The sequence below is a fragment of the Electrona antarctica genome, assembly GCF_951216825.1.
Source record: "Electrona antarctica genome assembly, chromosome: 10".
Lineage (NCBI taxonomy): Eukaryota > Metazoa > Chordata > Actinopteri > Myctophiformes > Myctophidae > Electrona > Electrona antarctica.
In genome coordinates this window covers 19,478,541-19,501,656 of record NC_136791.1, presented here as the reverse complement: position 1 = coordinate 19,501,656, position 23,116 = coordinate 19,478,541, and the positions used below count along the sequence as shown (strand labels likewise).

General features: G+C 41.8%; 2 protein-coding genes across 2 annotated transcripts; both read right to left on the bottom strand.

Moving 5' to 3' along the window:
- Window positions 1-3,751: 3,751 nt before the first annotated feature.
- LOC306931267 (proteasomal ubiquitin receptor ADRM1-like) lies at window positions 3,752-5,008 on the bottom strand (the record flags this gene model as incomplete). Its single annotated transcript, XM_079512566.1, has 1 exon — window positions 3,752-5,008. One exon carries the CDS (start codon window positions 5,006-5,008, stop codon window positions 3,752-3,754), a length of 1,257 nt encoding a protein of 418 aa, XP_079368692.1.
- Window positions 5,009-9,434: 4,426 nt separating this feature from the next.
- Window positions 9,435-16,796, bottom strand: LOC306931274 (tumor necrosis factor receptor superfamily member 6-like). The gene is made up of 9 exons (XM_079512575.1): window positions 16,696-16,796; window positions 15,210-15,328; window positions 14,141-14,272; window positions 13,564-13,678; window positions 12,209-12,288; window positions 11,966-12,073; window positions 11,618-11,673; window positions 10,400-10,418; window positions 9,435-10,249 (listed from the first exon to the last, which is right to left on the bottom strand). Exons 1-9 carry the CDS (start codon window positions 16,758-16,760, stop codon window positions 9,978-9,980), a joined length of 966 nt encoding a protein of 321 aa, XP_079368701.1. The 5' UTR covers window positions 16,761-16,796; the 3' UTR covers window positions 9,435-9,977.
- Between the last annotated feature and the right edge of the window lie 6,320 nt (window positions 16,797-23,116).

The window sequence follows — 23,116 nt, the reverse complement described above, 5'->3', positions numbered from 1 at the left end:
TTTCCAATTATGTGGAAAAAAGTGCAGAATTAAAATAATGTCTAGCTATTTCTGTAAAGCTGCTCTCCACCCTGTGAAGGGGGGGGTAGAATCAGACCTCGCCTCTATAAATAGAGCCAGTGGGCTGTGTGACGCATTCTTGTGCCCGTATCTAACTGCGCAGGAAGGAAGAATGGGGAACAAGCCCTGTTCAAGACGTTCTCACAGAGAGTACCATTTATTTATGCCTATCGTCATTTTACTTCCTGTTAATATTTCATCAGTGTGGTGAAAGAAACTTGCTCCCACTTTGTACTTAAGTATCGAAAACATGTATGGTAATACTCAAGTGAAGTAAAAAGTAGGCTACTTCAAACTTGAGTAAATCTGTAGTACTTAAGTTACTTTCCACCACTGCATTTCATTGGCCTAAAGAGGTCGTAATTTAAGTATGATTATGCTTCATATTCAGAAGAAGGAACACCATATACACTACAGTGCAATATAGGCTAGAGTAAAGGGAAGGAAATTACATAATAAGGTCCCTCCTGTTAACAATACAAACAACTGCATTAGATTACACCGTTGCACTAGTGGAAGAAGTACTTTGATTTTACTTAGGTAAAAGTATTAATAGCACAATACAGAAAAACTTCTGCCACAAGTAGGTCAGTATTCAAAGTTGTACGTATTGGCATCAAAATTTAGTTAAAGTACCAAAGCAAAAGCACTCAAACTTAGCTGATTTACCAGCTCACAACACATTGTGATCAGCTTTTCAAATAGCCAATGTATGAATGTATAAAATAGGGCTTGTTGTGTGGTTAATGCACGTTTTGTATTAATAATATAAAACTGCAAAGTAACAATTTGTGTAACCAAAGATTTCAAATAATTTGACTTTAGTAAAAAAGTACAATATTTGCCTCTCAGATGTAAAGTATTTGGAAATACTCAGAAAAAGTAAAATAACCTGATAATTGTACAGTACTTACAGTAAGTACACTTTCCACCACTACATCTGCTAGCCTTTGCGTTACACCCTTAGTTTGGATGTGATGATGCTTTTCATGAAATGATTAATACATCATTATAAGCTTGTGATAGGCCTGTAATTGTAATGAGCAGTTTTGGTGCTGGAGGTTTCTCTTCCAGGGACAGACGGACGGACATACAGACAGACAGACAGACGAGGGTATACATGAGGCCACACAGACAGACAGACAGACGAGGGTATACATGAGGCCACACAGACAGACAGACAGACAGACAGGGGTACATGAGGCCACACAGACAGACAGACAGACAGACAGAGCCATGTGCAATAAACCAAACATTCTCTCCCATGATGACTGCTTTCCAGTAATGCAGTGGTTTTCAACCCTTCAAATCATTATATATTCGACATTGGGCATCTGTGGTTTTCAGCCAGAAAATGCCCAAAAATAATTCGATTTTATGTTACATAAAATAGGCCTATACATCAAATCTAAATAGCATAAATTTATAGCATAAGAGTAACTCTTCTTATCTGTCTCAAGTTCCAACTATTGTCCATCATCACAAAACGCCAAGAAAGACCAAGAAAATGAATAATAAATACCAGACAATGATCTTTTTCTGAGGCCATGTTGTTTATAAACTCAAATGTTTTACAGTTGTCATCACAAACATGCCTATAGGGTGGCTGCATGGTTGTCTTGGAAACGAAATAAAGGAGACGTATAGTCATCAGCATGGAAAATAATTATGTTGCTCCAGACCGTTCTAGACTGATGATTCATGGGGTAAACACGAACATACTATGGCAACTATGTTTTGGTCAAACATGGACATCAGCTCACAGTCACACAGGCTGAAATATGTGTATTTAAATAGCTACGTAAGAAGTCTGAGGATGACTTTTGGAAGTTTATAAAAAAGTTCTTACCTTCTCCATTGTGATGCTGTTGCTCGATATTAGAGTCATCGTGATGTTTTACCGCCCGCCACAGTTGAGCAGACTAAACTTCCATCCAGAATCACCCACTGTAGGTGGATCAACAGCAACAGAAATACTAAAGTTCACAAAACTTCACATTCCTCTCCTCTCACTCTCCAGTCTCCACCCACGAGCACACAGTCCACTTCCTTCTAAATGCTGCCTCCCACAGCTCACACGTGGAATTACACAAATTCTCTTATCCAATATTTATTGGCCTACAGGGCTAGGCAGTCCTGCGTTTTTCTTCCTCCTGTCATTGATGACTCGATCTGAGCTACATTTTCAAATTCAAGGACCCCCAGGCAGTTTGATATGTTTTAGGAATTTAGGCCACAGACCCCCATTTGATACAATGTTGTATCGCTGCACCCAATACATTGATTGATTGAATACTTTATAACTTTATTATTTTTGGCTAAGAGATTTTAGTGTTGTGGGGAAAAAGGTCAAGTATCAGTGATTAAATGTCTGAAAATATACATGAACAAACATTTACACAACACAGATGATAGTGCTGTCAAACTAGTCTATTAAGCATCTCTCTCTCAACTAAGGGGTCCTTGGCCTGGAAAGCGTTGAAGACCCTGGATTAAAGCACTCATGAAAGCAAAACAGTGAGGACACACCTAAAGAATAAAGTAAGGCTCACAAAGTCATTATAATGCCTGACATTGACATTTAGAAATAAGAATGCTGCTACTACTAATAATGAAATAAAATCAGGGATTTCATGTGAAGTGAGGGGCGCTCTTATCATCATCATACATCATCATACATCATCTCATTCCGGCCAATCAGAATCTGCCATCCTCACCTTCGTCTTCAGTGTTTGTGTTTACACAATGTTTGTGTTTGCACAAACACTCAATGCTGGCCATTCACTGTCAATGGCATTTAATGTTTGTGTTTGCACAAACACTCAAAACTGGCCATGGCATTCAATGTTTGTATTTTCACTCAGAACTGGCCATTCATTGTCAATGGCATTCAATGTTTGTATTTTCACTCAGAACTGGCCATTCATTGTCATTGGCATTCAATGTTTGTGTTAGGATGTTTGTGTTTACACAAACACTCAAAGCTGGACATAGGAGGGGCTCAATAATAAAGGTCAATGGGGCTGAAACCTTGCCCAAATTTGGAGTCATATATCATAGATACGTCATAGACGACTGGCGTCACAGGTTGGCCACTTGTCAGCGGTCTGCAGTGTTGTCCGACTCTGCTCCTTCCAGTAGAAAAGAAGAAAAGGTATAGGCAACATGACACCCACTGGCAAGTGGCAACAGAAGGCATTCCTATTATGCTTGGAGTTGCAGCCTAAATGCATCTTGTATAGTTGGCAGCAACATGGCACCCATGGCCCTCTGTATTGACTGCTCTGCAGCAACGGGATACTTCCTTAGGGGATTAGTAATATAGAAAACAAATAGAACACAACATTCCCCAAATTTAGGGACACAATGACACATCTTTGGGTAAAAAAAAATCCCACCATTATTATTATTATTTTTTTTTTTAAAGATTTCCAGAAATGTTCTTATAGAAGAGGGTAAAAACATCAGAAATGTACGATTTAGTTGAGAGATTTTCAGAATAAGAACATTTCCACAAATAATTGTGTCTATTTTCACTATTTCTTAAATAGTTTCACTATTAGTTAAATAGTGATTCATTCAGACTATATTTTTGTACGTTTTTTTTTTCTACTTTGGGTGTCGAGATAAACGTGGGAAGCGCTGAAATAGAAAGTTAAACGTTAAGAGGAAGCAGAGAGCATATTTAGACCTAATCCAGACTCATGTTGTCCTCGTCGTCATCATTCTTGTCCTTAGAAGCGCCTCCCTTATTACTGCTCTCCACAGCATTGGCAAAAGCATCCAGATCTCCTCTGTTGGCAGCGTCCACAGCCTCCGGCGGAAGACCAAACTGACCCAACAGAGGACCGAGCTGGCCCGAAGCCAGCGCCACGGTGAACAAGCCCATGGCCAGCTGGAACTGTGGTGCCGAGGCGTCGCCGATCTCCTCCGGGCTCTGCGGCAGAGACTCCCCCGACGGGAGGAGAGGCAGCAGGATCTGTTGCACCTCGGCGCTACACAGTATAGGAGCCATCATCTCTGGAGTGCACACACTCGTCAGGTCCACCCCGGATGATCCCTGGGAGCCCGTGGCCGCAGTCGGAGCGTAACCGCCGTTGTTGTTCATGGTGGCCAGGATGTTCTGCAGGTCACTGAGCTGGATGGGCGGGTTGGGGGTGTTGGGGGTCTGGCCGAAGGCAAAGGCAGCGGACGGAGAGGGAGTAAGACCTCCTCCTGTAGGGGAGGTGGTAGAAGAGGCAGCGGACGCTGCGGGCGAGGAGGTGGGGGCCTGTGTGCTCAGCCAGGGAGTGACACCCGAGGACTGAGAGGCCGACTCGGACACGCTACGAGATGAGGATGAGGAGCTGCTGCTGGAGGCCGGTCCTCCACTGCCCAACAGACTGGCTAGGCCGCCCGGCCCCGCTAGAGCTCCCAGGGCCGACAGGCCGCCTTGCCCCGACGATATCAGCTGCATCAGCTGGTCGGGTCTCATGTTCTCGAGGAAGTTCTGCAGGGCACCCTCGCCTCCCAGGGCAGAGAGCTCGCCTCCCCCGCCGCCGCCCCCCGGCGCTCCTGGAGGGTTGTGGATGTACTCGTTCACCTTGCGGCAGTTCTCCTCGTCCTTGTCCGTCTTGGGCTCCTGCATCCAGAAGAACAGCCTCTTGGGGCCGGCCTTGAACTTGAGCACGTAGACCCGTCCCGTGGTGCACTTGTTCACCCTCTTGAACTCACAGTCGTCGGGGAAGATGATCAGATCGTCCTCCACGTCGCCAGTGGTCCTGTCCTTCCAGCAGAAGTGGATGAGAGAGTCGTCGGAGTGCTGCACGTAGACCGTGCCTTTGCGTTTGTCAGGGTGCACTGTGCCACCCACCTTCTGCGTCATTTTACCAGCACGGAACTCCACCAGATGCCTACTGGAGGGTCCCCTGGCCCCCGACACTAAGCTGGGGAAGAGAGGGCCTGACATGTTCAGAACTCGGCAGTGACAATGGCAATAATCTAGAATAGAGATCAATAAATATGAAACATATTTATTATTGTCATGTGCTCAGGGGTCCCATTATATACTGATAATTTGTGACGCACCGTGATGTCACCATACGTAGACTTACTTAGTTCCTCCCGTTCTTATTGGAACATTGGGCGACGATTTCCCTCCATTTGCTCTGGTCCCTGGCAACCCTTCTTGCTCCATTCCAGCTGACACCCATCTCGCTTAGGTCTTCCTTGGCTGTCTGTCTCCAGCTATATGGTGATGTCACCAGCTATGCCATTTATGGAAACACATGTTGCTCTAATTGGTTAAGCTTGGTGAAACCGGCCATTTTCAGTAAATGGCACGTTGCAGATGTCAGTGTTGAAGCCGAAAGGAGAGGTGAAAAAAGAGAAGATTGATTGATTAATGATGTCTATTGATCACGGAATAATACGTCACAAACATAACCTCTGTAACAAACGTCTGACCGACCGTAATAAAGAGGATAACATAAAATAGTAGAGAACAATAGAGAAAAGTGAATCGAAAAAGAAGAGAAGATAGCTTTTCTGGCAATTGAAAGAAACCAACAACACCAGCACCAGCACTGGTGTCAGAGGCTTGGATCGGCCTGTACTGTCAACCACCACCAGCCAATGCCAACATGACCTGTCCTTTCTGCACCAAGCCTTTCCCGGAGGGCACGATTGAGGAGGATCACCTGTTGAGCTGTGTAACGCCTCCCCCGCTGCGTCACAACATAGACGTGCTCAGCAAAGACAGCGGGGAGTGCTGCATCTGCCTGGACGATCTGGCGCGAGGGGAGACCATCGCTCGCTTGGCTTGCCTCTGTGTATACCACAAGAGCTGCTTTGACTCCTGGTCAAAGGTGAGGCCCTGCTGTCCTCAACATCCAGACCCTTTTGACTGATGAATAGCAGCGGTTCTCTGACGTTTTCATTTTGGCATGCATTAGACTGCAATGGTCTTTGGGGGGTGGGGGTTCCAGGGGGTCCGCAGTACAACATTTCATTACGAGGCTCCTGTTATTGAGCCCCCTGGCACAAAATAATTTTTAAATGGGGGTCCACAGATCAATTTGGGGGTTCTTTGCCATGAAAATGTTTGAGACCTGAGAAATCAAAGGCACATACTCCTACTAATAACGACAAAATAATAATTGGCAATAAGAAAAAATCACACCCGTGTGAAGTGAGGGGTGCTCTTATCATCATACATCATCATGTGTCATCTCATACTGGCCAATCAGAATGGCTGTTGCCACAAGTTTACATCATATTTGGCCTTTCATTGTCAATGGCAAATATTGAGACGTAAGGGGACAAGATTTGGCAGACATTTGACCTAATTTCTCCTTTCATTGTCAATGGCAAATATTGAGACGTATGGGGTAAAAAGCTATATAGCACCCCTCAAAAAAAACACACCCGTGTGAAGTGAAGGGCGATCATCGTACATCATCCATTCATTGTCAATGGGAATTTAATCTTTGTGTTGGACAAAAACAGCCAATTTGCTCATCCACATATGATGTAAATTCTCCATTCATTATCAATGGGAACTTGATGTTTGTGTAAGACGAAAATCTACACTATAGCTGAATATAGGAGGGGCTAGCGCCTCTCAAAAACAATGTGTGGAGCATTCAAGTCTTTTAATTTTTAATTCATATAGTTTTGCACAACATCCATATTACACATAATGTGTAACACACATAGCATAGTATTTTCCATGTCATGTCCACAGCTTTGTCTTCCCTCAGAATCAGATTTTAAAAGGGCACTTCGCTGATTTTGGGAAATCATGTTAAAATATATACAGTAAACAACGGAACAAGAACAGCTTTAAGTCAAGTCAAAACAATTTAATTTACATCGCAAATGACAAGAATTTTAATTAAATTAAAATCTCTCATCCACAAAGTAAACAAACAAACAGAGGCTGAATCTCCTGGGCCTGTTAAACGAAACTTGGATTAACTAATCCAGGATTTAGGCCAAAACCAGGCTTTTTAAATCCTGGTCTTTACAGCCTGGTTTATTCTGTTCCACTAAAGCCAAGCAAGGCTTAGAATGGGTGGATTTATCGAGCCAGGATCATAAAGCCTGGCTGAATGCAGAGCCTGGCTTTTTGTTTCTAGACCCATTCGGTGGAACACAGATTTACTGATCCTTCTTCTTCATGGGGTATTATGGCAGTTTGCATCATTAATAGTTGCATTACTGCCCCCTTCTGTATATCTCAGTATCATTACTAATCTATTCAAGACTTACTGATACAAGGACTTAAGCTTCTAAAATAAATACTGCTGCTGTAATTAAAGAGAGAACATACTCTCAACAGTGGATAGACTGAATGATTAACTACCCCAAAAATATAGTTTACATTTTACCACTACTATTAACTTAAAACAGAATTCTTAATATTGTAAGCATAATGATATTGTCGCATTGTGATGTTTGGCCATAACTCCCTCCTCTGAGGGAGCTACCTTTGGGGAAGGGGGTTGTTGTCCAGACAGGGGCCAGACTGGTGAACTGTGGGTCATGGGTTCAATAGTGGGTGAAACGTTACAATGGTAATATGTTGTAAAACAATGAGTAATGGTAATATTTAGTGGTTTTCACTTTTACAAAAAAAAAATATATATAATATAATATAATATAATATAATATAATATAATATAATATAATATAATATAATATAATATAATATAATATAATATAATATAATATAATACAATATAATAATTCTTCTTAACCGTGCACTTGCACGACAGCAAACCTATTCTGGGGAACATTCACCAAAAGCAGCTGATCTACAAGCTCACAAGCTGTCATGATGTTGTGCAGCCTATATATTTTGTTTTTCTGATTTTATATAGTGCTTAAATTAGTCATTGAATGCAGACCGATAAAAATAAGGCAACATAAACCTATAATAATTGAATAAGTGTGGAAAACATCATTGGTTTGTGATCAGTTTGACTGCTTAATGAACAGTAAAGACATCAGGATTAGGTTAAACCTGGCTGTTAGCCTGGTCCGGAGCAGGCTAAATCCAAAGCATTAGTTTCCATGGTAACTAATGTAGCATCACTTTCATGAAACCGAATCAAGCCTCAACATATCCAGGTTAACTGGTTAAATTAATCTGGCAAGATTAACCAGCTTTCATGAAACCGGTTAATCGCTGATCCAGGATATATTAAGGCAGGATATCTGTTAAATCCCGGATTAATCTCTAATCCAAGTTTCGTGGAACGGGCCCCTGGAGGAATAGCTTCAACGTCATGTCAAATATACATGACGTGAATGTAAACATACAACCGCCATGCAGTGTTTCTAGTTTGGGGGAAAAAGTAAGTATGGTAAGAAATCGTTGTGTAGACTTAGAGAGACTAGCAATGTATTCATACTAAGGTAACAGTTCATATCCAGTTACCCATTTAGGCCTGAGGCCTTTTAAATCCCTAATAACCTAAGTTTTCAACAAAAAAGAAAAGAAAATAATAATAATTTAAAAAAAAAAAACATTTGTGTTGCTATCTAAAAGGACACAGATGCTTTCTGGGATTGAGGGTAGAATATACTACTACCCAGACCTACTACTATAGGTCTGGGTTAAATCCATCAGTTTAGCAGCCATAATTTCTCATCTCACCACAACCGAAGACTAAAGGGTCTGCCTGCCTTAACACAGGGTCCATTTAGATCAATGGAAGAGAGGGATACAACCTCCAACCATGGCAGGTGTACAGTACTAGTTAAATAGTTTTAACATACCATACAGATTATTTCAAATACTTAATATTTTATTCACTAAAATAAGTTGTACGTTTTAAAGTTCAAGGTGAACATGTAGGCTCTACCTGGTGTGCTGGAGTTGTTCCCAAGGTATATGAATAAAATCACACCCGTGTGAACTGAGTGGTGTAAGGTATTATATAGCCTGATCAGCTCTGATCTGACGTAATGAAATCACACCCGGATGTGATTTCACAACTGGCTTTTTTTGTGCAGAAAAAATGAGCATGGTTGCTACGGTCATCCAGTTCACCCGGGTGTGATTTAATTACGTCAGAAATTATTTTGAACATAGCAACCATGCTAATTTTTTTCTGCACACAAAAGCCAGTTGTAGGAGTGGTTTACACCACTCAAAAAAGCCAGTTGTAGGAGTGGTTTACACCACTCAAAAAAACACACTTGTGTGAATTGAGGGGCACTCTTATCATCATACATCATCACATTCCGTGCTCAGCCAATCAAATTCCCTGGTACGTACAAACAAAGCTGTGCAAAAAAAGAAGGTAAGGCCACCGACTTCATTTTCCCTATCATGCAATGCCAGACGGCAGATTTGTCGCACCATGGGAGCCAAACTACACCCGGGAGTTTGGTGGAATGCATTGGAGTCAATGAGAAACCGGTGACCAGCACATGAACAAACACTATTTCTGAATGACAGACCTTTGTAAAGTAATCGCTTCTGGAAAATAAAAGAAGACATATAACACATTGTCTGCTGTGTTGCTTTTCGATCTGTACCTTAGAGGTATCTAAAGAGCACAAAGTACCGATATGTTCGTTGTGAACATGTCAATTAAGTATCATGCGACTGTCCACCGTTTCCTGTCTGGCAACTAAATCTCACAATACCTCCTAGACGGAAACGAGACTTGCCGCTGTTTAGATCGTCAATACAATCATGTACTGTAAGTGATTAGAAAACGATGATATGACAATCGTTCATAAATAGTTCATGATCTGGTCCAGCCGGCACCATCCACTGCCATGTATTTCATCGAACATTGGTCATTCCGGTGCAAGGTATTGCCACAATGTCACCCATGAAAGCACCCATGAAAGCGTCATGGCTATAATCCATGACGTTTGCGGCTCTTCCTTCAGCTTCCTTGGTTGTTCCCAGGCTGTGCTTACTTCTTAATTATTTCCATCACCTTTTCTGCCTTTCCATTGAGGTCACCTTTTCTTAGCATCTGCACCAGGGTTTCTGGAGCTTTGGAACCCTGCTTCTCCACCCACTGTGCCAGTAGTTGGAATGTCCTTTCCGCAGAGTCATTCTGGTGGTTCTGCTCGTGGGATTCAATGGCAGTGAGCGGGATCCCGCTCTCGAGGGCCAGTTTTTTCATAGCCTTCCATCCCACCTCTTCTGCGATGTTATGGAGGTGGCATGACAGATCCACACCTGATCCAGAGCAGAGGGATAATAGGGTTAATAGTTGTTAATAGCTTGTTTCTGTCTAGGTGTGGTGCATAATTATGCGCTGATGCATATAAAGCTATGAAGACCGCTAAAACAGCAGAATGTAATCTTAACCCGAGATTTTTTACGTACCTTTAAGAAGCTGCATTTCCTGGGGGAAAAAAAGAAAAGAAAAGTGAGACAGGTTGACCGACACATGTAAGTGATGTGAGCTGTAGGGATGCGTGATGTAAACTACAGTAGTTAGGGTTGTGGTAGTTAATAAATGTAGTTTTGTGTTAAAAATAGCTAAAATGATCTTCAAGCTCACAAGTTCACATCGTGGTGCAATGTGTTGCAAGCTTGTAGATCAGCTGCAAGCGCATCTACAATCTACAACACAGATCTACTGCGTGGAACCTATGGAGCCAATACTATTTATACCACTTATTACATGGCTACTTAAAAACAAAATCTATATTTTCACACAAGATTTTTATCTAAAAATAAATGTATTGGACTTACAAGCTTCCATAGCAAAGTAAAACAGAGGCAGAACAGCGGTCTGTTATACAGAACAGCATATACTTAGCATATGCTTGACAGACCAGAATCGTGTTTACCTTGCTTACTGTATATCACTCTGGATTAAGAGTCTGCAAAATGACTGAATTGTAAATTTTAAATTGCAATAAAGCCATGTAATAACTTAAATTAACGATGGGGTGTTAGACAAATATCACAACAGAGCAGCAGATACATGCAGTAGCACAAGCACATTCACTACTAGGACGCCAGGCATTAATATATTAACTAACCTACCTCCATGAACAAAACTGGCCAGCTATGCCAATATTACGAGAAAGACAAAAAACAAGTAGATGCATTAAGCAGATAAGTGACTATATTATAGTCAATAGTCAATAGCAGGTTAAATGTTCAACATCTTGCAGAGGCTCACGTGCATTCCAATCCTTAGTGTGTGTTAATTAATTTGAGCTCATCTGATTATAATCAGTATGTTGTTCATACACACGTGCGTTTTTGGACGAGATAATTGTAACTATTGTAACTAACTGTTACAAATGGTGACTGTTAGTAACCATTTGCATGGTTCATGTGATTTGATACGATTTAATAATGGGTCTGTATGTTTGTTAGTCTAGTTCTCGCCCTGATGAAGACCAGTCCGGTCGAAACATGTTGGCAATTTCAATCTCTGCAGCAGTTTATATTAATTTTACATCCTCCCCTCCAGTATTTTCTGAGCAATCAGATCTTTATCTCTGGTCTAAATCTCGCAGACGCTTCTGGGTGCCATATAATGATGAAGGACAGACAGCCTTATAGTGGCCGTGGAGAAGAACTCACCTCAGGCCTCTCAATCATCTCTGTCCCTTCATCGTCTGGGAGTCGAGTTGCGCCTCCTTTGTCAGATGATACGTGAGGTAAAATTACATAACAATATTTCAGACATATTGAACACACTGAATGTAATTTATATATCATCACTGTTGAATGAATGAATTAATTGTATTTGTATAGCACCTTTCCAAACATATAGTTACAAAGTGCTTTACAGACATTACTTATAAAACAGTCATCATAAAAACATCAAAACATCAAAACATCAGAAACATGGATGAGGAAACCAAGAGGTTCTGGTGCCCCCTTACAGTAACTTTAGGTATAGCAGAATAGCAACTGCAAAATGCTTACCTCTGTTCTTCTTCATTTTTCTATAATAAAGTAGTAGTAAAATAGCCAATCCTGCTAAAAGTGAAAGTATGACTATTGTGACAATAACAACTTTCACATTCGATCCACCTGGAAGACAAAGGTATATGAATGTCAGGGTGCAATAATAAAGTCATAAATATATAATGTACTTATTAAATACTATTTGAATACTATACAATTTGAACTGAAGCTCTCATGTTTTTTTGTTTGGTTAAAGCATACCTTGAGGCTTGTCCTCGTCATAACAGACTGTGTTGTTGGCCGGTGAACAGGATACTTTGATGTTTTCAGCACCACCACAACTTCAACACAACAACAAGTTTTGTTTTGTTATTGCTCGTAAAAGTCATTAATGGCTCTGTGGACTATTATTATTTTTCATTGTATTTTTATATATATCCTAGATGTGACTGTGTTATAAATTATGTCATGTGTCTAAACGTGTTTCTTAGGCCGCTCCCAATCTTGGCCAGCACAGGAGATTTCTAATCACAGTGAGATTTTCCTGGTTTCATAAAGATTTAAATTATTATTATTTTTAAAGAACGCAAAAAAGATCATGCATGCTGCATACTGCATGTCAGCGGTTCTCAAAGGGGGGTCCGAGGACCACCAGGGGTCCTTGGGGAAGTTCCTGGGGGTCCCCGGCTAAATGATTGATAGAATAGCTATAGGAACCAAATGGACCATTAAGTGTCTGCAACTCTCAAGAGTAAAATGAACACAAATTATACAGTGTAGATCGGGGGTCCCAGAGATCAAAATGGTATCAAATGGGGGTCTGTGGCCTAATGCAGATCAAGCTGGGGGTCGTAGAAATAAATAATGGTTCAGAATCAATGCTAGAGCCGTGTCTAATGGGGGTCCACAGGTTAAAATGTGTCCATTTGGGTGTCCCTGACATGCAAAGGTTTGAGAACCAGTGCTGTGTGTAAGTAACCAGTTGCACTGGTTCGGTTCTTTTTCCCCCCGCCTAATACCTCTATTGATGTGAATATAAGACAAAAAAAACTGGGTTGTATTATAATCGGGACTGGACTATTTGACATTCAATGTTGAATGTTTCCACTGAAAATGAATTGGTTCAGAACCCTAAATGTTGGTTTGGAACATAGAGTAATACAAGGATAGAGACCGAACCGGAGCGCTAGCCCCGCCCCCAAGCTATTCATTTCAATGGAAGTTGCTCAGTGGCGTTTTGAAGCACCCGGAAGACTGCCGGAAGTACAATTATAACTCAATGGCTCGAGCGAGCAGAAGTTTAGCCTAGCCTAGCCCGACCTCAAATTTGAGGTCCGGGGCTGACGCACATGACGTCATGAACGTCCGTCCACCTCCATGAAAGTGCTGCAGTTCCTCTTTTCACGAGTAGGCAGTGGCAGCTTCAACGTTGGATAGCCTTACTGGGGGCTTGATTTGGAACCATAACCAAAATATGGCCGCCGGTTCTGTGAAAGCACCAAGGTTCCAAGAATCTAGAATACTGTTCTAGAACCAAAGTTATTTTGGTGGAAAATGGGACACGGACGGACAGACGGACGGACGAGACAGACAGACAACGGAGAAGAGGAACTTACTCATCACAAGGGTGACATAAGACACAGGTTCCCCCCATGGGACAGTAGTGACCCGCTTTACATTGACATACTGCATCCTTGTAGATGGTACAGGCTTCCACTGACTCTAGACCGGCTGCACAGAGAAGGACAATACATACTGTCAATTGGTTATATATTATTTGTTAAAATAACACTCAGGGTTTTAGTGTAGTGTAGAAAGATGTAAGACCAGATAAACCTAGAGCAACTTTTTCGGGATCAGGGCACACTCACAAACCAGGGCCACGTGCCTTTTCAGACTGTGCTCTTGTCTCGATCAATGGAATTAACGTCAGAAATTAATCAATAAATGTCAGAATCATCTTTATTGTCACATCACAGGTGTAAAACAGTGGGTGAAACTAGTTTTCGTTCCCATTTCTCGGTAGGTGCAGTGTTTCAAAGAAAACAAACCATGACATTTTCTTTTGCATTATTATCATTAAAATCGTAGAATTTTGCCAATAAATTACGGGCCCACATGCTCACAGCCCACAAGTTGGGAAACCCTAAAGCACAGAGTAGAGTGATATGACCCATGCATACAGTACAGTACCATTGGGGTGAGAGCAGGACGTGCAGGGTTCACAGGTACGCTTGTCATTAGGGTGCAGGTTGTATGTCCCATCATCACAAAACTCACACCCTGTGTCTGCATTGGCAGTGCAGTGCTGCTTCAACCTCTGACCTATACAGTATGAAAACATATTCAACAACCTCATTACAGCAGCGTGCTCCCAGAGTCGTGATATTCTCCACATTAACCCTGGTATTCCAATTTTGTGCATGTCATTATAGGCAAAAAAAAACTAAATGCTGAATCTTTCATATTATAGCCCAAGTATAAGTGTGAGTTAAAATGGTTAGGCACGAGCAAAAATAAAATAACAACACGAGTGCAAGTATTTCCATCTGTAACATTTCTGTAGTGGAAAGCAAATACGTGAAGGCAGCTTGACTGCAAACAAAGGAAGAAGAAAAAGCAAGAGAGAGAAAGAATGTAACATGGTGACATTAATGGTATTCCCAGGGGTCAGGTCATCAACATGTTCGTACACAGACAAATGTGTCCGTGGTAAAGACTTGGTCTTGTCTGTGGCAAACTTTTTTTTTTGCTTTTTACACACCATTATAATGTTCTTATTTGGATCATAATACCCAATTACTGAATGCCAAGTCTCTAGGTTTTCTTCAGCATACAGTATGACACTTACTACTACAACACTATAGCATATTTAGGAGTGCAACTAGTACAAATGTTGTTTTAGCATGGACCCACTTAACTCTGAGAGTGTACAAATGTAACCAAATGGACCAGTAGGGCTAGCTCTCTATGTGTTTCTGATAATATTATTGTCCACTCATGTCCATGGCAAAAATGGAAATTTTGACCAAAAATGTTAATGTACACCACAAGCCAGCTTGGTGATGATCCCTGGGTATTACACAAAACATGACTGCTGATTAAAATTGACATAACATCTCTAAAACAAAGACTTATAGGGACACTGTATTACTGGCACCTTCCCACCGCTCCTAATAGTTAGGATGGGTTAAATGCAGAGGACAACTTCCACGTACTGTGACAATTAAACACACCAAAGGCGTGGGGGCAAAACACTTACCAGCAGCACAGTAGCAGCACTTCCTTCCCTCGTGTTCATAAGTACCATCTTGACAAGACTGCTGCCTTTTGATGCGTGACAGAGACCAACGGTCGTACACACCTGCTTCTGAGTGGGTCCTGAGAGACAGAGGAGATGTTTTAACAGTGGAAGCAGTACCGTTTGTATCTTAGGCCTCACTCAGACCTTTAAAACATTGATGCATGCTTGTTGAATGTTGTGAGTGTCATGGCCGCCCCAATGCATTTCCAATGGAAGTCACATGGTTTGTAGTCCACATTTTGGACTACAAGCTGTTGTATGGCTTTCGGCTGTGTTTCGACTGCGCCCCTCCCCCTCATACAACACAAATGTTGTGTCAAACCATGTGACTCCCATTGGAAATGCATGGGGGCAAGCTGTGTCACACCCTTTGTATACAACAAGCATACAGCAATCTGTTGCGACCGTGTGAGTGAGGCCTTAGGCCTCACTCAGACCTTTACTGCATTGCTGTATGCTTGTTGGATGAATGTTGTGTAGTGTCATGGCCGCCCCAATGCATTTCCAATGGGAGTCACATGGTTTGACACAACATTTGTGTTGTATGAGGGGGAGGGGCGCAGTCGAAACACAGCCGAAAGCCATACAACAGCTTGTAGTCCAAAATGTGGACTACAAACCATGTGACTTCCATTGGAAATGCATTGGGGCGGCCATGACACTACACAACATTCATCCAACAAGCATACAGCAATGCAGTAAAGGTCTGAGTGAGGCCTCACCGTGACCGTGTGAGTAGTGAGTAGTGGAGTAAAAGTACAAATTTTGGCTCTGAGATGTAGTGGAGTAGAAGTAAAAGTACTGGAAATTGGAACTAATCAAGTAAAGTACAAATACCTCAAAATGTTACTTAAGTACAGTACTTAAGTAAAAGTACTTAGTTACTTTCCACCACTGTGTATGTATGTATATGTATGTGTGTGTGTGTGTGTGTGTGTGTGTGTGTGTGTGTGTGTGTGTGTGTGTGTGTGTGTGTGTGTGTGTGTGTGTGTGTGTGTGTGTCATCAACATGTCCGTGCATGTGTCCAATGTTGCAATCTTTAGATTCTTTGTTTCCTTTTTTTACACACCATGATAATGTTCTTATTTTTATCATAATACCCAAATACTGACTGCCAATTGACTGTCTCTAGGTTTTCTTCAGAATATAGCATATGTATGACACTACTATGACACTATATCATATTAGGATTAGGAAAGAACAAGATCTTTCTTGTTCTTGTTCTTGCCAATTAAACAGAGACAGACAGACGACAGACAAAAAGGGAGAACGAAAATTAAACTGCATTTACTGCAAATAATAGGCCATACTTAAAAAGTCAGACTCGTCTTATTTTCTTCCGTTAAAATCACAGCCATAGCTCGCCTTTAGTTTAGAATATAAACGAACTTGTAAGTTGTACAGCATAAGAACTAAGAAGTGTGTATAAGAATCGTTACTCACCATATACAAGACAATAATATGAAATTCAAAACAATGGGAACTTCTTTGGCTGAGAAAACGATCATGTTGCTGTTAGAAAATGAGCCAATGCTGGTGGACGCCAGATCTGAGGAGCATACGGGAAATACAATACTGTATACGACCGAACGAACGAACAATAATAGCACAGTACTTTCCAAAGTGACGCCTATTGTGTTTTGTTGGCGGAAGAGAGAACTTGAGAAGTTACTTTCGTTTCTTTCTTCTTCTACTAAACTAATACACTGTTGACTGTTCACGTTCATAGACTGTAGCCTACAAAACTATAACGACTACAGTAGATGGCAGTATAGGACCACTGACTGCATTGAAGGGAGCAGTATGAAAAAGTTATTTCTCTCTGAGCCAAAAATGTTTGAGAACCGGTGGTTTAGAGAGAAGGGTAGAGGTCCCCGTGGACTTCAAAAAACTTCTATAGATAGAATACTGCTTCTCAAACGTTTTCATGTTTAGAAGTTGAACCCCCAAATGAATATGTTTTTTTGGTCTTGGACCCCCATCCAAGATTGATACAAGATTTGTAGGCCTTTATTGTTACAAGGTTTCAGAAAAAGAAGAAAAAATCCAAATGTTTCACAAACTTTCAAGATTTTGTTTCTTTTTAAATATCAGCAGATCTACAAGCTAACCCTACTCTGAGAACCACACAATAGTAAAGGAATGAATACAATTGAAGCCATTGTTTGACTGAATGTCCTCAAGCAATGTGAGGCTTCTAGATCCGCTATATATGGGTGTCCTTTTCTGTCCATAACACTTCCCAGAAAAATGTACGCCCACATGTCTTCTTCTTCTTACCTCATATAACATCACACAGGCAAGCATGCTTGATCAACCTCAAGAGAATGATTTTTGTGTTTCATAAAAAACTGGATGTGTTTTTGGTGTGTATTAATTAACTTTTTTTGTGTATCACATTCCACTCCTTGTTGTATGGAATAGTGGCTTTAGTGGTTAATGTATGTTTTCTTGTTTTGTAATAACACAAATCTGAGAAAGAAAATATAATATAAGTAAAAGTACCTCACAGAAATGATACTTTAGTACAGTACCTGAGTAAAAGTAGGCCTACTGCATTTCCTAATGATGACTTTGCATTGCACTCTGATTCTCTCTCTCTCTCTCTCTCTCTCTCTCTGTCTGATTCTCTCTCTCTCTCTCTCTCTCTCTCTCTCTCTCTGTCTGATTCTCTCTCTCTCTCTCTCTCTCTGTCTGATTCTCTCTCTCTCTCTCTCTCTCTCTCTCTCTCTCTCTGATTCTCTCTCTCTCTCTCTCCTCCCATGTCAATGGGGAGAGATTATTTTCCAAGCTGAGAAGAATGATCAGTAGACTGAGGACACTGATAAAGTAGACTGAGGACACTGATGCACGTAAACTAAACCATCTAGCTTTGAAGTCCATTGAATATGATCTGTTGCGTCAGCTGGATTTTACCAACTGATGCCGACTGACTGATGCAACTTCACCTTCAAGAAAAGCAGGAGAAAGCACAACTTGTTCATAGTGACGGGTATCAAACATGCAGTTCATCAGTGAACTGATGAACTGCATGTTTGATGTGTGTCTGTTATGAGATTGGGTGGTCAGGGTTCAATCTGGGTTACCAAAGACTATATGGGACCCTAGTTGGCACTCAGCATGATCAAGGGTTGGATCGGAGGGGAGGTGAAAAGTCTGGTGACGAGAGGTTAGACTGGGTGTAAGCAAGTCACATACTAGCATCATGTTCAGGGGGTGTACTACTTACAATTTGAAATTTAGCAGACCCTCTTAACCAGAGCGACAATAAGCAAGGAACTATAAACACATACAGCACATCAAATGCAGAGAGACAGTGCAGTGCCTCAGTAAACTATAGGATCACAGGTAAACCAAGAACCACGAAACCAAGCATCAGTAGCCTATACATCAAGCTGCCTCACGCTACAGAAACAGGACATAGACCTCTTCTATTGAGACATTACCAAGTGTGGTTTATGGAACTGCTGCTTCTCAAGGCTATGCTTACTACTTAAGCAGCACTATTTAGCTGTTTTTAATACAATTAATTTTGTTTTGTCAAATCTGTATGCTATAGGCTAGTATGTTAATACAATATAACGTTGTCTCCTTGCTCTTCTATTGAGACATTTAGGTCGTGTCAAATGTCATGTCTAACCTAGACACAGGATCTGACATGAATTTGACCTGGTGGTTAAGATTAAATGTATCCCCTGAGCAAGCAGACAGGCTCTATTAACGCAATGGTTTCAGCACCTGTGCATGGAACCGCACAAGTGCTGAAACCGCAGCTTTAAGTCAAACATATAACCTAACTACGTAACTGTTAGTTGTGGGGTGCCACTGCCAGCCGCCAGGTCACGGGAAGCTGCAGGGCAAAATAGAGTTTGTATGACTAATTGATCTAGTCAGGCGTAAATCTAGTCTGTCTGATTGGAAATGTTTGGTTAAGGTGGGAGTGTGCTCCCTGACCACCTTCCCACGCTCACAGCGACACCTCGTGAAATGTTGTGAGCTTGTAGATAGCCTATTTTCACTATTAAATAGTGCTTAATAATATATTTATTTTTGTAAGTTTGTGTCCTCCTGGGACCAAATGCATCTTTTAGAAGAGAAGAATAGAATAGTCCCCATTCCGTTGGGGTGTTATTTTGTCACAGTATGTAGGCATATATGATTGTTTGCATTAATAAACAGTGAGCAGTGAGTAATTAGGGGTTAAGAGTCTTGCTCAGGGACACACATGGACATATTGCTGGCCTGGCCTGGAATCGTACCTGGGACAACCAGGGGCTCTGGCTTCCCAGGCGTGCCCTTCTCACCAAACCACTATGGTCACTAAACCAGCTATGGCCGCCCTCAATTTGGGGATGGTCTCGAACTAAAGCCTTTATCTAACCAGTTACATGTACAAACTATTGTGAAATGTCACTTGGAAACGAAGAGCTGCAATGAAGGGCTGCATGGGCTGCAAAATAACTGGGTGCCCGGTCACACACACAGCAGCATAAATACTGTAGAATAGATCAACATGACATTGATTCTGGAGATGATGAACTGTTTCCCCTCAAGTAGCTTCCAAAGTGTTCAGTCATTCAAAATGTCATCATGCACGTTGGAATGGAGCGCTCCATGCAACTACTCTAAAGCAACTACTGTCTTACAACACAACTTTCCAGTTTCTCTTTGCGGAATTACTGTAAAAAAAACCCAAAGAAAACAACAACCAAAAAACCTGCAAGCCTTTCCCCCCCCTCTTTGCATTCTCTACCCTCTCTGAGTTTGGTGATTCTTTCTCTTTCTCATCCACCCACGCAGAAAACCCAATTGCAAAGCACAACACAAGACCGTACGCACGCACGAGCACACACACACACACACACACACACACACACACACACACACACACACACACGCGCGCACACACACACACACACACACACAAACAGCACACACGCATGATATATCGTCTCTGTCACCACCCACCTTGGAAAATAGCTCGGAAAATATTAACCTTTTCAATCACGTATCACCTGCTCATACGAATACACTCAGGCGAGCAGTTTGAGAACTACTGTCCTAGAACTGTGGTTCTAGGACGCGGTCTGCAGTCTGCAAACTGTGAATCAGAATCCGTTTTATTTGTCACATCACATTACAAGTAAGGTGGGTGAAATACTTTGTTGTCTGCAGACCGTGACCCCCCAACATTATCATATTTGAACTGGGGATCCCCCACCCTGATAATAAGCACTTGGAATATAGGAGTTGAGTTTGACTCCACAGATACAATATTGTTAACTAGACCGGTGCCCAGCTGTAGAGCACTGAGTCGGTAACGATGGAAGTTGGAGATCCATGCCCCACCCGGCTACGCAATACCCGTTGTACCCGTGTCAGAGTACCTATTCCACCAATCTGTCTGTGTCCCTTTTATGCCCATATATGGAGATTTCTGTATCTGTCTCTCTGTGTCCCTTAATTCATATATATGGAGTTTTGTGTCAGGCATGCCCAAATATAGAATGTTGTGATGTCAGGCATGCCCAAATGTGGAGTGTTGTGATGTCAGAACCGGCCAGCTCCATATATGGATCCTAGGCCTGTCCAGAGCCCGGGCAGAGGCCTTTTGTGGCGGTTCAGGACAACCGAGGGTCCGACCGACTGGCACTGCACTCCCTGTGGGGGTGCGGAACGTGTGTGTCGAATTTGCAGTTGGTGGGGCGACTACGTGCATTACAGCCGTACACACGTACATATGTATACAGACAGACAGAGACGTGGTGCATTTATAGATAGAAGGTAGCACAATGGCGTCGTAATGCCTGATTTTACATTTGGTTGCATTCTAAAAATAGCAGATCTACAAGCTCACAATGCATTGTAGCAGGGCATGTTGTTAGCTATAGATATATATGCTATTTTCAGCATGCAACCAAGCATACAATGACTTGTCTTTTGGATCGCTTCTAAGTTCTCCACTCTTCCCTTCCTAACATATTGGTCTAGTATGTATTTGTTTGTATATTCTTAGTATTAGTCATCATAGCTTCGTTTTATTTAGTTTTTGTCAGTGAAAAGGACAAAAGGTAGCTGATGATACTTTTTCATCATAGTTTTAGGGCTTGCGCCACCCTTATCTCTTATCCCTAAACTTATTTGCCATCTTTTACTATTTTGAAAATCATTTAAAAATATTTCAACTAGCTGATCTATCATCTACATCTACATGTTGTGAGCTTGTAGATCAGCTATTTGAACTATTTTAAAAGGGTTTTTTAAATAGTAAAAAATGGCAAATAAGTTTAGGGATAAGGGTTAAGGGGTGGCGCAACATATAGCCCTTAGCCTATGAAATCAACAACGCGTCGCTTCGCGTTGCATTTAAATGCTGAAAAATAAGAGTTTCCACCCGACAGAGACAAATAAGTTATATTTAGGCCTAGGCTGCAGTGCTTTAGTGTGGACGGCCCTTTTCAACACACAACAGGAAATGAGAATCAGTGACTTCTCCCCTGAGTCTGAATTCATAATCTATTCCTGAAATCAGCTGCACGAAGGAAGAGAGGACATGGAGAAGGAAATGATGGACCATATCTCTCTACCACAGTAGTTCTCAACCTTTTCAGGCCACGGCCCCCAAAAACATCCTATTTGAACTGGGGACCCCCACCCTGACAAGCACTTTGAATAGTCTGGAGCTGCAGCGTTACAAGATTCAAGATTCATAATTCAAGATTGGTTTGACTCGGCTTCATAGATAAATATTGTGAAAATAGCAGATCTACAAGCTTGTGGATTGGCTAATTTCTAAATGTGTGCCTCTTTCTTATATTTATGGACAATTTGGCCAATATTTGACCAGTTTTTATAGTATAGTTTGTTGATTACTTTTGATGCAGTAACTTTTTGAAGGTATTAAAACAGTCCGAAAAGTCCTTAAACTGTCCCTTCACTGTCATATCTGGGGATCCCCCAAAAATCATGACATGTGGGGAGGGGAGCCCCCTGGGGGTCCCGGCCCACAGGTTGAGAACCACTGCTCTAGCACATAGGACTTCCTTTTTTTTGCTCACGACCCAAAAGATACAACAGTTTAAGTGCCAGGGACGTTAAGACGAGCCCGTTTTCACTATGTACTGATTGCCAGGGACGTTAAGACGAGCAATTTTCTTTTCTTTTTTAATATATCTTTTTTTATTATTATTTTTTTGAATCCATGTTTTTGAAAATTCCTCTAAACTTTTATTCCGCTCTTGAGGGCAGATTCTGCCAATGCTTTTCAATGAGAACGAAGCTGTTTGTTGCCATTTTTCAAACGCTATATTAAATAATTATGCCCTTGGAAACCCTTCAAGGACCATTCGGGGGGTTCCCCTGCACCCCACTGTGAGGATTTATGGCAGAATGGTGTTTTTTGAGCGGTGCCTCCGCTCCATTACAGAGCTATGTGTGTATGTATGCGTACATACGTGCTGCGTACGTATGTGTATGTATGCGTACGTACATGTATGTGTACGTACGTGTCCCAGCACGGACACCCCCACACCCTAAAGTGGCCAGTAGAGTACAGTACAGTAGAGTACAGCACAGCGTAAAGTGGCACAGACTACACTACGAGCCCTGGGCACGTTCGGGGACCCCCTCGAGGACCCCCACACGGTCACTCTGTCAGACTCATTTCTCCACCGTTTAGGACACAGGGAGGCTTGTCGGAACCCTGGCCGCGTTCATGGGGGTCTGGATGTTTCAAAGACTTTCAAGACTTTTTCCAAAATTAATCAAGGTACAGTACAGAGCACAGTACACTACAATACAGTAAAGAGCACAGTACAGTACATGAACTATAACAAAAATCACACCCGTGTGAAGTGAGGGGCGC

Coding starts and splice junctions, on each gene's coding strand:
- LOC306931274 (XM_079512575.1), bottom strand. CDS start 16,760: ATGATCGTTTTCTCAGCCAAAGAAGTTCCCATTGTTTTGAATTTCATA. Junction 14,273..15,209: donor GTGCTGCTACTGTGCTGCTG/GTAAGTGTTTTG, acceptor CATACTGTATAG/GTCAGAGGTTGAAGCAGCAC. Junction 11,674..11,965: donor AAAAATGAAGAAGAACAGAG/GTAAGCATTTTG, acceptor CATCTGACAAAG/GAGGCGCAACTCGACTCCCA.